General features: G+C 24.9%; 2 protein-coding genes across 2 annotated transcripts; one reads left to right on the top strand and one right to left on the bottom strand.

Moving 5' to 3' along the window:
• Nucleotides 1-535: 535 nt before the first annotated feature.
• LOC112590998 (peroxidase-like) lies at nt 536-4,813 on the top strand. Its single transcript, XM_025334619.1, has 10 exons — nt 536-664; nt 753-1,020; nt 1,116-1,333; nt 1,514-1,672; nt 1,744-1,940; nt 2,184-2,746; nt 3,136-3,289; nt 4,126-4,302; nt 4,380-4,569; nt 4,635-4,813. The coding sequence occupies exons 1-10, from the start codon at nt 541-543 to the stop codon at nt 4,811-4,813; spliced, it is 2,229 nt and encodes a 742-aa protein (XP_025190404.1). The 5' UTR covers nt 536-540.
• A 5,225-nt stretch (nt 4,814-10,038) lies between these two features.
• Nucleotides 10,039-13,634, bottom strand: LOC112590996 (transcription factor TFIIIB component B''-like). The gene is made up of 3 exons (XM_025334617.1): nt 13,586-13,634; nt 11,624-12,101; nt 10,039-10,839 (listed from the first exon to the last, which is right to left on the bottom strand). The coding sequence occupies exons 2-3, from the start codon at nt 12,089-12,091 to the stop codon at nt 10,129-10,131; spliced, it is 1,179 nt and encodes a 392-aa protein (XP_025190402.1). The 5' UTR covers nt 12,092-12,101; nt 13,586-13,634; the 3' UTR covers nt 10,039-10,128.
• Between the last annotated feature and the right edge of the window lie 1,615 nt (nt 13,635-15,249).

Consider the following 15,249-nt stretch of genomic DNA (forward strand, 5'->3'; position numbering starts at 1 on the left):
GGACAAAACACAAAATACTAATATCGTTTTAAAACAATAATATTATAAAAGAACTGGTTTTTTGAACAAATTTTAAATTACACTGGTAGGTACGTTTGGTGTTATAATATACACTGTTCCTCAGCTCCTTATAGATCTCATTAAAATACATTCGTTTAGAGTCTTCATATACTATATTGTAATTATAGCTTTTAAATACGTACACACACATATCATTTCCTAACTATAAGATAACTAATAAATTATAAGTTTATATTAGAAATAAATGTGATATATTGCTTCACTCATGAACTGAAAGTTTTTAGCTAAAATAACTCCTTGTTTACAATTTAGACTAATGAATTAGATAATAAATCTATTATTAGCTCTTAATTAAATATACTTAAAAATATATTGTGATAAATTTCTTAGGATAAAATTCCTAAATATATTATAAAGCAATTAATTCAAAATTATAAAAACAAAAAAATATGTATAAACTTACATTCACAGTTAATAATTATACATTTTATAATGTTTTCACAGGTTTTAATAATCACGATGAGTACTACAATGTCCATAACTTTGTTGATTTGTATGTCGGTGTTATTAAATCCTTGTTGCAAAGGATTCGAAGGGCCATGCAAGCCATCAAATAAACCTTTCGGAGATAACATTTGTAAAAGTAAATATATCATAATTTTAAATTTTGTTGTGACATCATTTTATATAAATTGATTTAAAATATTAACCTAACCTAACGATTTATGTAGACGGTGTAATAGCAAACATAACAAACAGATACCACACTATTAATACCGATGACATTGAAGAGGCAATAAAATATGGTTTTCATTCGATTGAATTTTATATTGACGATATAGAGTCTAAAAAATTAAATACTACAGATGTTCAAATTAAAATTGGAAGTCCTACTCATGGACAATTAATTGAATCTCAGCTTTCCGAAGACGGATATTTAGCATATTGGAATGCTGAAGTTATAACTCATTCATCGTTTTTTATGTGCAGTAGTAGAATGTATAAAAATAATAAATTTGTATCTTAATTTTTAATAACAAAAAAAAATAAAAAAAATGTAACTTTAATATGCATAAAATACATTTTTATTGCAGTAACGGGATTGAATGTGCCAAAAAAGTATCGAAAATAAAACTAGATAATTCATCATTAGGTGATGTGTGTTTGTCCGACAATTACAACAGAGCTGGGTGTAACGGAATGAATTTGAAGTACCGTAGTCTTGACGGTTATTGTAACAACTTGAAGCATTTTTATTTAGGAAGAGCAACCATGCCGTATACACGTTTGCTGTTTCCGGCTTATTTAGACGGTAATATTTTTTAATTCTTGTTATAACAAACATTTTTCAGTAAAACATACATATAATATGTATAAACGTTTTTATGAATATAATAGTCATAGTACATTTGCTTAAAGCACATGTGATATTTATCTATACTAAGAATTATATTTCATGCATAAGGGGATATAATTCTGTAATTTCATGTAGGTGTTTACCGTGTTACTCAAAAACTACCCAATCCAAGAATACTAAGAAATGAACTCGTCGTAGACGAGGATTCACCTGACCCCTTAAAAACGATGGTGATGGCGTACTGGACAATTTTTATAAGACACGATTTATCACACACTGTCATTTCCAGCATGAGTAAGATCAAACATAACCGTTAAAACTGATAGATCGTAGTTAATTCATGTTTATGTATGTTAAATCGATAGGAAAAACGAAAGTACCGGTAAAATGTTGTAATGATGAGGAAAGGGAGCTATCTCCTCGTGACACATATGACTTGTGCATGCAAATAAGGATACCTGATAATGATACGTTTTTTAGTAATTCAATGCACAGGTGCATGAACTATGTGCGATCGGTGCCAGCGGTGCGTCCCGATTGTACATTTGGACCCAAGGATCAAGTAACAGCGATATAAAATATTAATATTATAATTTATAAAAAGATGAACTTATATAATATTATGAAAATTAATTGTTAAATATTCTGACCGGTTGAATATATTACCCTTTTTTTTTACGTTTGTGATATATGATAATAATCAAACAGCAAAATAGTTCTTTTATTCTAGCTAACAATCTTTTTAAATTCACTCAAAAACTTTAAATTAAGAGTTTTAACTATTTGACACGTTTATGTTTCACAGATGAACCAAGCTACTCATTATTTAGACGGATCAATGATATATGGTACTTCGGCTAAACATACTTGGTCGTTGAGGTCCAAAACGGGGGGCCAACTGTTGAGTGACGAAGGCTGTGTTCATAAAACCAAAGGAAACCCGCTACAGCCGCAATATATGCCACTAGAAGACATCGATTATAACAAGTGTCAGTATGGAACTGGAACGTGTTACAGATCTGGAGATGACCGTGTAAACGGGCTTCCTCAACTGACGGTCATGCACACATTGTGGATGAGGGAACATAATCGATTGGCCAAAACACTGTCCTACCTAAACCCGCACTGGGACGATGATCGCATTTTCCAGGAGGCCAGGAAAATAGTGATAGCGTCTATTCAACACATCACATACGCTGAGTGGCTTCCGACTCTACTAGGCAAAGACTACACCATGCGGAACGGGCTGCAACTGCTGACAGACGGGTACAGCAACGCGTACAACGAGTCCGCCGACCCGTCTGTAAGCAACAGCTTTGCGACCGCAATACTACCATTCGCCAATTCCATGCTCAGTGATACAATCAGGTTCGTACATACCGAATATCATATTTTTATTATTCGAATAAGCCATTACTCTTTGGTATAAAAATTAACAGTTAGTAAAAATTTGTTATTTTATTTTCAAATATTTCAAGTTTATGATCTTGCTGACCAATTTAAAAAATTATATTTGTTTTAATTGCATTAAGTAAATAAGTGCACACCTACTTAATAAAAATATTTTTTATTAAATATTTTTAAAAATTTAGTTTTGTTTGAAGATACAGTTGGTGCTTTACTAAAAATTATATTATAAAAAACATAGAAATTTATTATATAAAATTTGATACACTTGCATGTACGTAAAGAGAATATTTAGATTTAGTTATTTATAAAGTCATATTTTAAATATTTATTTACTCGTTTGTATTTAGTTTATACTTAGAAAACCGAGCAGTCTACGGTAGCCTTTCGCTAAAGGAACATTACAACCGACCAACTAATTTACTAATGAATTACATGGATCTACTTGTAAGAGGACTATCAACGCAAAATACTCAAAAAGTGGATATGCTGTTTACACAGACGGTAGGATATGAAACACAATAAAAACAAATTACAAACTTTGTGTCTTAACATCATCAATACTTATGAAGTCTATATCTTTATTATTATTAACCGAATTTGATATAATATGTTTAAAAACATTGCTCATTTTAAGCAATTTGTAAAACTTTAAGATTTAATTACCAAGAGTCATAAAGAAATTTCTCTACGGCCAAGAATTAAATTTTTTCTTTAAATATAATGTCAAATTTTATTTATGCACATCCTATTATAGATATACTGATGCTTATCAGTATTGGGAATAGATAACAATACAAAAAAAGCTTAAATTTGAAAAAATAAAAATGATTAATTTTTATTAATAAAACAAGAACAATTTACACTTGAAAAAATAATATTTTTAATTTTAATTTTTTTTTTTTTTAGTTCATAAAAATCAATTATCTAGATAGGTACTTATAGATATTTACAATTTTATCTAAATATAAATGAGTTGAGAATTATTTAGATAAGGTAAAAGAAAAATCAATTGTACCTAGATAATTTATCTAGATATTTCCTAACACTGTTTATTATACATCGATTCTTATAAATATTAAGTATAAATGAATTATGACAATTATTTATTTGAATAAAAATATTTTATTAAATTTTACAAACGTTACATGTTTAGAATATTTATATATTTTTGTTAATTTTAATTACTTTGATGGGCCAGATAATAAATTTATAGTGAGTTATACTCGGTCAACACTATCATATACTAATGCTTGAGAACTATATACAATGTTCTTCATAAGTTTTCTTACTTATAGTTTAAATGATTATCATTAATCCACTCTTAATTATTTTTTTAGATTACAAATTACTTATACAGTGTTCACCCGAATAATTTGTTTGGAATGGATATTGTCAGCTTAGATATCCAGCGCAGTCGAGATCACGGTATTCCAAGTTACACGGAGTATAGAAAATTTTGTGGACTAAAAGGTATAGAAAGTTTACAAGACTTGTCTCAAACCATGGTGCCAGGTGTAAGTTTAAAAAAAAGTGGAAATATTATACTGTTTAAAATTGTACTAATTACTTTTTATTTGTATATCATATTTAGTCAGTTGATAGATTATTAAAGCTATATAAAACTTGGAACGACATAGATCTATTGATAGGTGCGTTGTTTGAGAAGCACGTGGACGACGCGATGGTTGGTCCAACAATGAGATGTATAGTTAGAGAACAATTTGTAAGAACAAGAATTGCTGATAGATATTTTTACGACTTGCCGGATGTATTTAATAAAGGTGAATGGTAACAAAACGATATTTAATAAATAAACTTTATTTTAACCAACTCTTTTTAATTTAAGATCAACTGAGAGAAATTAGGAAAGTATCGCTTGCCAGAATCTTTTGTGATAATAGTAATAATGTCACAAAGATGCAGAAACAAGCTTTTTTGAAACCTTCAGTTACCGATTTGCAACTGTGTAAATCTCAAATAATTCCAAACATCAACCTCAATCATTGGGCAGAAATGGTAGATTAAATTGTAAAATAACCTTGTACAAAACATTTTTTGTTTATTATTTATTAATGTTTGTTGTTTGTATATTATATTAGTGCTTAATATTTGTGATTAATTTAAATATAATATTTAATTAACCGATTTTACGAACTGCTTTTACATTTCATGTTTTTTTTATATGTTATAGTATAACTTAAAATCAGTTAATCAAAAATTATACATTTGTAATTGTTTATAATATGATTTGAAATGTTTAAACATGTTTGTCAATATTTTAAAAAATACTCCTGATATAATTTTTTATTGTTTAAGTATATTATTCAATAATATTACATAGTTATTATTGCCAAATTAAATATAATATTCTAGTTTATTTATTTAAAATTGTATAATTTATAAAAATTTCATACTATGTACATACATTTTTATTTATATAAATTACAATGTTGATGATTTTAGTTAACTTATTATGAAATTTTTATTTTGTTTATTAATTATCTCAATCGATAAAGTAATATCCAACTAGAACTTTTACTAGTCACAGATGGGCAATTATTTGGTACTCACTGTTATCTTTTTAAAAACATTAGTAAAAAACCTGAGTAACCTACTTTTAAAGTTTAAATAAATAAATATATATATATATATATATATAAATTAATCAAATTTAAAAATTCAATGAATATAAGAGCCAGGGTATAGTTTATTGGTTTAGTGTTATTTATTTACTTTTTTCTTTTAATCGTGTATAACATATTATATGTTAGTCATAGTATTAAATAATATACTTAATACATAGAAATCATTACAAAGTACTTAGCAAAATACTATTGAGGAGGTGAATGGCTTCAAAGTTTAATACAAGATCCTTAATAAGTTATTAGAGAAATTTGTTAAATAAACAAAGTTATTTCTTTACATTCAAACGTTTAAAAAAATTACAAATTAAAATAAAAAAAATTCTAGCAGATGTGAAATAAATTTGGTTATTCCAAAACTCATATTTTTATATTAAAAATAAAAATATATACATATATGTATAATTTAATAATGAAGGTCATCAGTGAAATATGTGAGTAATATATATATTATTTTAAATTCCATTAGCTGGTCTTATTTCTAATAAAAACTTAGTATTTGATTGTAGTTGTTTTCGTTTATTTTATGTTTTATGTTTACAACGATTAAAATAATAATGACAAATTTAATTGCATTTTTATAAAATCTACAAAATATGATTCTGTAATAAATGTTTACGAGTATGGATAGTTATTCAACAAAATACAGCACTTGAATGATATGTTCCTAATTATTAATTTGAATACTAATAATAAAAGAAAAACCTAAAAAATACATTCTTGTAAAATACATTTAAATTTAATAGACATAACCTAATGTTAATAAATGATTTAAAAGTGATTAAAAGTTAATGCAAAAAATTATTGGAGTTTAAAATTATTCTATATGCAGTTATTTATTAACTTAAAACTTATCAAAATCTAACCCAGAAGGTTAAAAGCCAACAAAAACAATTGTACATTTTCATTACGCTCAAATTAAGCACATAATTTAATGTACCACATTGTTAAAATTTTGGAAAATTCTGCTAGATACTTATGATGCTAATAACAGTATTTTACACTTGATGTAGATTCTAGACACGAATAAGATTGTTGAATCATTCATCAACAAAATGTAAGCGTCGATCGTCCACTGCAACGTAGTTAAAATAAACTTTATAAATGTACCTATTATACAAAAACCTAACAGCAATGCTCTCGTTTTTGTGAACTTATGACGGCGTCGTCGATATATTTTACATACTTCACTCGAACGCTGGATAATATTCGTCGACTATGCACATGTAGTTTCTTTTTCTGGCGACGGATGTTTATATGATTTGTGTGTACGAGTGTGTGACAATGACAGTGTGGCACATGCACTACCTACGCGCTACACCTAAAAATTTGATAAACACGCTAAATATTATTTTTTTCGCATCATTTGTTTATCTAAACGTAATATAATATATCCCTATACACGTCTATAGTGATTTTAATCCGTATTTGATATAATATATATATATATATATCAGATCATTCTTCGTGGAAGTTTTTCCTGAAAACCTTATATAGTATTCTTTTACACAAAAGTAGTTCACGTGCAAGTCACTCAAAGGGATCAATATAGACTCTCATAAATGAAAATCTATTTAATATCCGCCTGTATACATAGGTAGTAAAAGATTATTAATCGCAGTGTGTGAAAATAGTAGGTATAGTCGTCTAGTGTCCCGCATGTCTAGGCTCGTCATGTCAACATGACAATATCGTACTACGAGAATACGGTCACGAATTATTTTATTTTTTTAGTCAATAATATCGAACTATTTGCTATCGGATTTATTAATCGATAAAAAATTCTGAAAATATATTTGAATTTCTCAGATAATTTGTATATGTCCGTGAAGTGTTTGAGATTCCTACTTATTTATAATATATTATAATTTATAAAATATTTTATTTGATAACACTGATAACTGATAAAGATTATGCCGGCGATATTTATAATGATTTTCAGGAAAACTGTCTAAACGTTAGCCACGCTCTCGATACTGGTCTAGTTTGGGTTTAAAAGTCTCGAAAGGTTATAGAATATTCAACAATCACAATAAACCTTGGCTGTAGTTCACTTCAAAGCTGTCCAATGCTCTCAATTCGTTCTATCACGTGTAAGTTTTGTAGATTTAGGTATCGATTAAATTGGACATTAATTATTAAAAATTTTCTTTTTCTCGTGGTTTTTGCAGTCATCAATTATTGTTCACTAAATTCTATGCGATTCTAGTCGCTCGAGTTCCTTCATGCTGATGTACAATTGCATTTCACTATAGAAAAAAAAAACAACTAGTACTAAACTACTAACAATTTTTTAGTAAAAAATAGCATTGTGGATTGTCAAGTTTACTACAGGATTGTAGTATATGGTACTGAAATCAAACAATAAATGCTATGATGTTCACCGCATGACGTCACTGTATATTTGATTTTATGTACGTGGTTTTGTTGATCAATGAACGTCCTTTGTTTCATTTGTCGATCAATCAGACCTCCTCATTGAATTAGTATGAAATACTAGTTGCTAATGGAAGCATCAAAGTAAAATATATTTCGGAACTTCTTTTATTATGATACTAATTTCAGTTAATTATCTTTCAGAACATAAAAACTGGTCAGTTGAAAGTATACTCAAGTCAAAAAAAAAAAAAAAAAGGAAAAAGAAAAAGAAAATAACATACTAAGAATAGTTGAATAGTTCCAAGAGAAAAGACTTATTTATTCTATTAGATAAGTACATTAATATTAAAATTCAATAATTTTTCATGACATTTTTATAGATACATAATTCTGTAGTGAATACAAACAATTTACTAAAATAATAATAAAATTACCACAAATAACCATTATTATAATTAAAAAATACAAATTGTTAATTATTTATCGAGAATATAATAAGCTGCATAGAATATTATGTTCAGAGGGTTATCCAAATGTAAAATTTATATTAAATAATGTTATAGACATATTTATTAATTAATATAGTTGAAAAAAATAATTATTTAATTATTTTAAACAAAAAATTTTTCATTTATTTAGTCAGCTCTATTGTTTTGAACCCTGGTTATATCATCGAAATTATGTAGTATTATAGAATTAATTTTTTTGTTCTATTAACTTGTTAAAATAAATATTAAGTTTATTAAATAATGATCATAAATTGTTCATGTCCATAATTTATACTTTCTTACATATTAGTTATTAATATCATGAAAACAAATTAAATTTATATACCTACTCATCATTTGTGTTTAAAATTATTCAATATTTTTTTTTTTTTTTTTTAATAATACAGTTTATTGGTTATCCATATAAAATAAGTTATACTAAATATGATATAGTATATGCATTTTATTATGTATTATAAATTAGTCTCGTTATTTTTATTAACACAATAAATAAATCAATTTTATTCAAAATGTTATTGAATTTTTTATTAGTCAGTCTATTGGTCAGCTTAGTTACAAATTGAGTGCATTAAATTTTTTTTTTCTTTATGACGTTATGAAAAATTGTATTTAAAAATAATTTATGAAGGTAGTTTTATGATAAATTGTTTTCAATAATAATTTATTAAGTTATTTTCTTGGTAAAAATGTATTAATAATAGTGTTAATTGTTTATTTTTATGTCTTAATTAGATTATAATAGCTGTCTTGGTAAAATATAATGTTATAATTGCAGATTGTGAAGTTTTAGTTTAGATGCAGTTTACACCGATTCTCCGCTGGAGATAATGATAAAGAAATAATAAAATAAATTAGAATAACGATTAAGAAGAAAGATGGAATGAAAAGCAAAGAACAAAAAAATGTATTTAATTTGTAATATTATACAATTATTATTACCTACATTATATAATGTCAGCTTTATTTTTTTTATACTTAATATTTTATTCTGATTAAATTGCTTTTTCCTTATGAAATTTATCCATTTTTGTTTGTGTACCAGTTCTATTACTTGTTATATTATATTCAATTTTGTATAACAATCACAACTTTTGTTATTATTTATTAGTCTTTAAGAACTTTACATATTTTATCATAATTAATAAAATGTTATATTTTGTAAAAAAGTAGATGCCTGCTATTAAAATAAATTCTACATAAATTTTCCATGTTATGTGTGAACAAGATGAAAACGATTCATGCCAATATCAGACTTTTATATTACCTGGCCTGCATAACTTATCAAATTTTAAGGAAGCATATTATTATCTATAATCTTTTGTGAAACAGCAGACTTAAATGTCCCATATAGATATTTTTACGTTTTAATTTTAAAGTAACTTATTATAGCATAGTACTTTACTTACGGGTCTTTGATAATGAATGCATAGAAGTATTTCAGTGTTATAAGTCATTATTTCTAAAATTATCTCATATCTACCACTGCTAAGTAAATGCAAGAATAATTGTTTTTTATGGTGTAACATGATTTGTAAACAGTCTACAAAAATCAGTAGATGCTATTTATAAATTAATACATTGATTACCATGCATTAAAATTTAAAATTATATACTAAGAATTTAAAATAAAAACTTTTATTATATTAAAAATAATATTATAATAAGCCCTGTATCAATAAATTTTAGTGAACAACTTAATTTACATAATATTTATAAATCAATAATGTTATTGTTTTCATTCAATATTTGAATTTTTGTATTTAGTGATACTTTCCTGATTTTCTTCATGAGAATCTTGTTATGTTTAAACTTAAGGTGACTCGTCTTCATTTTCATCAATATCGTGTTTTTTCTTGTTCTTTGTATTTGGCATATTGGCTAGTTCTTTTTTCAAATCCTGTGCTGTAAATATTTTAGTTGGATGTTTTCTTTTATTTTTCAATACAATTTCTTCTTCCAACATGTATGCACATATACTTAATTTACTACAATCTGAGCGTATTACTTTTTTATGACGTCTCTGATTAGTGTTTTTTGTACAAACTTCTGAGTCTGCATTTGTATCAAGTTTTTTTACTTCTACTTCAATCTTATCATTTTCAAGCATGTCTTCAATGCTAGCACTATCAAAATGTGTTGTGTTAGTTAGGACACTATTTATAAGTTGAGGATTTTTTTTCTCTTCCGCTTTATATTTTCGTTTGATTTGAGCTCGAGTTCGATTAGGACAATATTGCTGAATCATAGAAAAGTCAGTACCAAAATTCATTAAACATTTGTAAAGCTTAATTGTTTCATCTTTAGACCATTTTGTGGAAGCTTCTTTTTTACGTTTATAAGAATAACTTCTTGAATGGTATGCAGATTCTTCAATAACTTTAGATTTAGCCAATTCTTCTCGTTTTTCTTCAAAACCAGTCTCATCTAAACTTAATGTTTCTTGATCAATGATAATTTTACCATCAATATTTACTTTGATACGTGGAGTAATGCAATTATTAATAACTGTTGGTTTTTGCTCCTGAAAAATATAAAAATTAACTTAAAAATTGAGTATACATTTGTATTAACTTAAACTTATAATCAGAGTTCAGAAGTCTTAGTAACTAGGTATATTTTTTTTGTGAGTTATAAAACATCAAAAGTAAGTTATAAATGTATTTCAAACTATTTTGGTATGAGACAAATTTCAATTTGTTAATTTATTCATGTTAACAGTTTCTAAAGCTATTTTGTCAATTAAGAGTTATAAGTGCTATTTATAGGCATATTTTTATATAATTAAGTAAATAAACAATATAAGTTCAATAAAGTGTACAAATATAGGAACAAAAATATGTATTTTGATTTTCAAATTATAGGTACGTTATCGGTTGTTATAACAGATGACTTTGATCAATTTATTCAATTTATTCTAATAATTAGGTCATTTTTAAAGTAACTTCAGATGCAGCGTACCAAAATTATCAGATTTATCTTATTTACGTTCTAGAATCAGACCAAATATTTATAGATCCTAAATACCCACTACCATATTTTACCAAAAAAATTTAAATTTTTAAAATAAATAAAAATCTAAAATTTGATTGACAATTTTATTTTGCATATTTACAATGTTAGTGGTATAACATCTAAATCCCGTTAATGATTCATTAATTTATTACTAGTAAAGTAAAAATGATGTCATAAAAAATTATATGAAAATAAATGTAAATAGTGTTATACATTTGAAAAGTTTACTTCAACATAATAATAAGATCACTTATATATTTTTAATTATATTTACAATTTGCAATTTTCCTTACTGGATCTAAAGACAACAAATCATCATCTGGATCGTCTTCTTTGTGTTCTTTGGTTATAGGATTGGTGACTGGATTATAGTGTAAAAGATCTTGCATAGTCAATAATGTTTTATCAAATTTGCTTGAGTAAGGAATATTCCAACGTTGATCACGCTTTTTTATAGATATAATTTCCGGCTCATTATCTTGTGATTTAATTGTTTTAAATGTTGATGATATAGTATTTTTAGAAATGTCATTACCGCATGTTTTTTCTTGAATAGGTTTTGCTTTTTCATTATTATCTGTTAAAACATCACATCGACTAGACTCTGAATTCTTAACAATAAGAAAACTTTTTTCTTCAATTAATTTTTGTTCATTTATTTTTGTATCAACTTTATCTGATAATTTAGAAAGTATATTTGGTGTTTTCTTAGCAAATGGAAAATGCCTATTAAGGACTGATTTTATATCTGGTGTAGACATTTTTCAATAACTGAAAAATAAATTAAAAAATATTAATTTTGTAATAACCCTAAATTTCTAAATAAAACTAAACACTTCAATATTATATACATATAAGCACACTTTAAAATATTTTTTTAAGAATTAAGACCTGTGCGATAAATAAAACCATCATCAAATATATTTATAAATAAATAATATTTTTTTGGAAAATCATAGAACATTAAAAATAAGAACCAAATTTGTTTAACTAAATTCTGATACGAAGAAGTTTTATTTTGATAACTTATAAATATTTAAGATTTCTAGAGCTTTTTTGATAATTCTATTTTAAGCACTATTTAAAAGCAAATTTTTATAAAATAAAAGAAATAAGAAGTAATACAACCTCAATATAGTTAACAAATATACAAACGAAAAAAAGATTTTGGATTTTACAATAGTGGATACATTATTGATTGTTTTTGCCAATAACATCTTAAGTTTATTCCATCCATTTCCAATAATTTGATTATATTTAAAAAAATGTTCAAATGTATTGTACTGCTATTATGGGATTTGTCATATTTTTGAGTCGGACCATTTAATTATTATAATTCCTAATCACCTACTAGTTACTACCATATTCAATAAAAAATTTGTATTATAAAAAAAATTTTGTTTACGATTTTGTTTAGTATAGTTACCTATTCTTAATGCTATATTATGAGTTTGGTATGGTGTTTTGGTAAATGCATATTAAAGCGCTAAATATGAATTTTTTTAGTATTATAATTTTTGTATTCTAGTTTGGTTAGGTTTAACTTATGACTAACATAATGCCTAATTCTCAAATAACTTTGTAATTTATTCATGTATAATATTCATAATTTAATAATAAGATTATCTAATTCAGTTTTCTAACTCATTTTATTTTAAAATATTCCTCTGGAAATACTCAACAAATCTAATAAAAATTAAATCAAAATACAAAATCATGTTTATGTATATATACAATTATAAATTATAAAATCATAACAAATTCACCGAATTAAATTTGGCATATGTGATTTTCTTTGTTTGTCAGTCAAACAAAAATTATATTCTAAAATGGAACCAGTTTTAAGTTTATTAATAATATATAATATATATATATAAAAAAATAAGCTGGTTAATAATTATATTTTACCTCAACAGATTGCAATACAATTTTTATTAATATGCAAATATTTAAATTTGAATAATCTACAAGACTACTTAATAAATCTTTAATAGTTGCAATTACATTCTTTAAGAGGATAAAGTGACAAGTGGTAGATATTAGACACTTTTAGTTTAAAAACTTAATACTGATATACATTTTAAAACATATTAATCAAATAAATATTTCATTATATTATTTGTACATTAAAATAATTATTTTCTTTTGTTTAAAATACAAAACGTGTTAAATATATTTAGGAAAAATGAAATAAGAAATATATGTTTTATCTCATTTTCAAAACATTACGAATGAAAAATATAGAAACTACTTACTTAAATTCAAATAATTTATTGACTCTTGACAAGATACCTATGAACAAACTGAGAAATCTGATATAACTAAAAAAGCATGTTGCAGATAGAACAATTATTTTCACTTGTTGAAATCTAATGATTCATAAGATAATATGATATAGCTACAGCAGTGCAGCCAGCAGCTGCTGATAGTAAGAAATATGTGTTAAACATGGACAATAAAAGAATAAATGGTATTAGATTTGAAATTTTGATATTAGTTAATCCATCTGAGTAAAAAAGACGAAATAAAAATTTGTTTTAAATTGTGGTTACTATGGTTTGGTAAAGACAAAAAACTGTGGTACAAGCCACGATTACTATATTATTGTTGATAATTAATGAAAAATAGACAGTTACATCTGAGAATGAATCTGATGAATCAATTTCTAATTGAAATCGACTCAGCTAAATCATTATGTTTTGAAATAGGTATCCAAGATAACTATAAGATTGGTGTATTTTCTAGACCGTATTTCACACTAATTAATAAATAAAGTTGATTAAAAATAGATAGTAATAAGAAAAGAACAGAAAACAATAATTTTTAAATTCCAGCTGCACATTTTATATTATTAAATTGCACATTACTGTTGCATAAAAAGTAACATAAAATTCTTAGCTTGATTTAAAAAAAAATGTCATACATAGATATAATTTTTTTATAAAAATTGCATTTAATTCAAAATACTTATCAGTAACAAAATGAGGAAAGTAAATATTAATCTGCTGTACTATATCATGTTTTGAGTTTCCCTTGTCTATGAACATATGTTTTAACCTAGAATCTAATACAACCATGTGCATTAGGATTAGCCAATGTATCACTAAGTAAAATCTATGATACTTGAATATTGCTATCAAAGTAATTAAAATAAAAATTATTATTATTCGTTTAAATATTATTTTTTTATCAAATATTTGATTAAATAAATATAAATAATTACTTAGATTTGCTGCATAAATATCAACTTAATAATAAAACACAATGTTCAAAAATGTCAAAGTTAAACTATATAAAAAAAAATACTCTGTAAATGTTTGAATGTGAAGAAATAATTCAAATAAATCACAAATAAAATAGTTTTACACAGCAAAAACATTTATGTAGTACGGAATTTTTATAAATTATACAATTCTAAATAAATGAACTGTAAAATTACTAAAATTGGAATATTGTATTTAATTCAGCGATTATATTATAATAATGCATACACTTTAAAGTCGGTCACTCAGGTTTTTTACTTATTAAAAAAATAACGGTGAATACCAAATAATTGTTCATCTGTGACTAGTAAAAGTTCTAGTTGGATATTGCTTTATCGATTGAGATAATTAATAAACAAAATAAAAATTTCATAATAAGTTAATTAAAATCATAAACATTGTAATTTATGAAAATAAAAATGCATGTAGTATGAAATTTTTAAAAATTATACAATTTTAAATAAATGAATTGGAATGGAATATTATATTTAATTCGGCAATAATAACTGTGTAATATTATTGAATAATATACTTAAACGATAAAAAATTATGTCAGGAGAATTTTTTTTAAATATTGACAAACATGTTTAAACATTTTAAATCATATTTTAAACAATTACAAATGTATAATTTTTGATTAACTGATTTTAAGTTAT

This window comes from Melanaphis sacchari, unplaced genomic scaffold, assembly GCF_002803265.2.
Source record: "Melanaphis sacchari strain LSU unplaced genomic scaffold, SCAv2.0 Contig1258_pilon_pilon, whole genome shotgun sequence".
NCBI classification, from domain to species: Eukaryota; Metazoa; Arthropoda; class Insecta; order Hemiptera; family Aphididae; genus Melanaphis; species Melanaphis sacchari.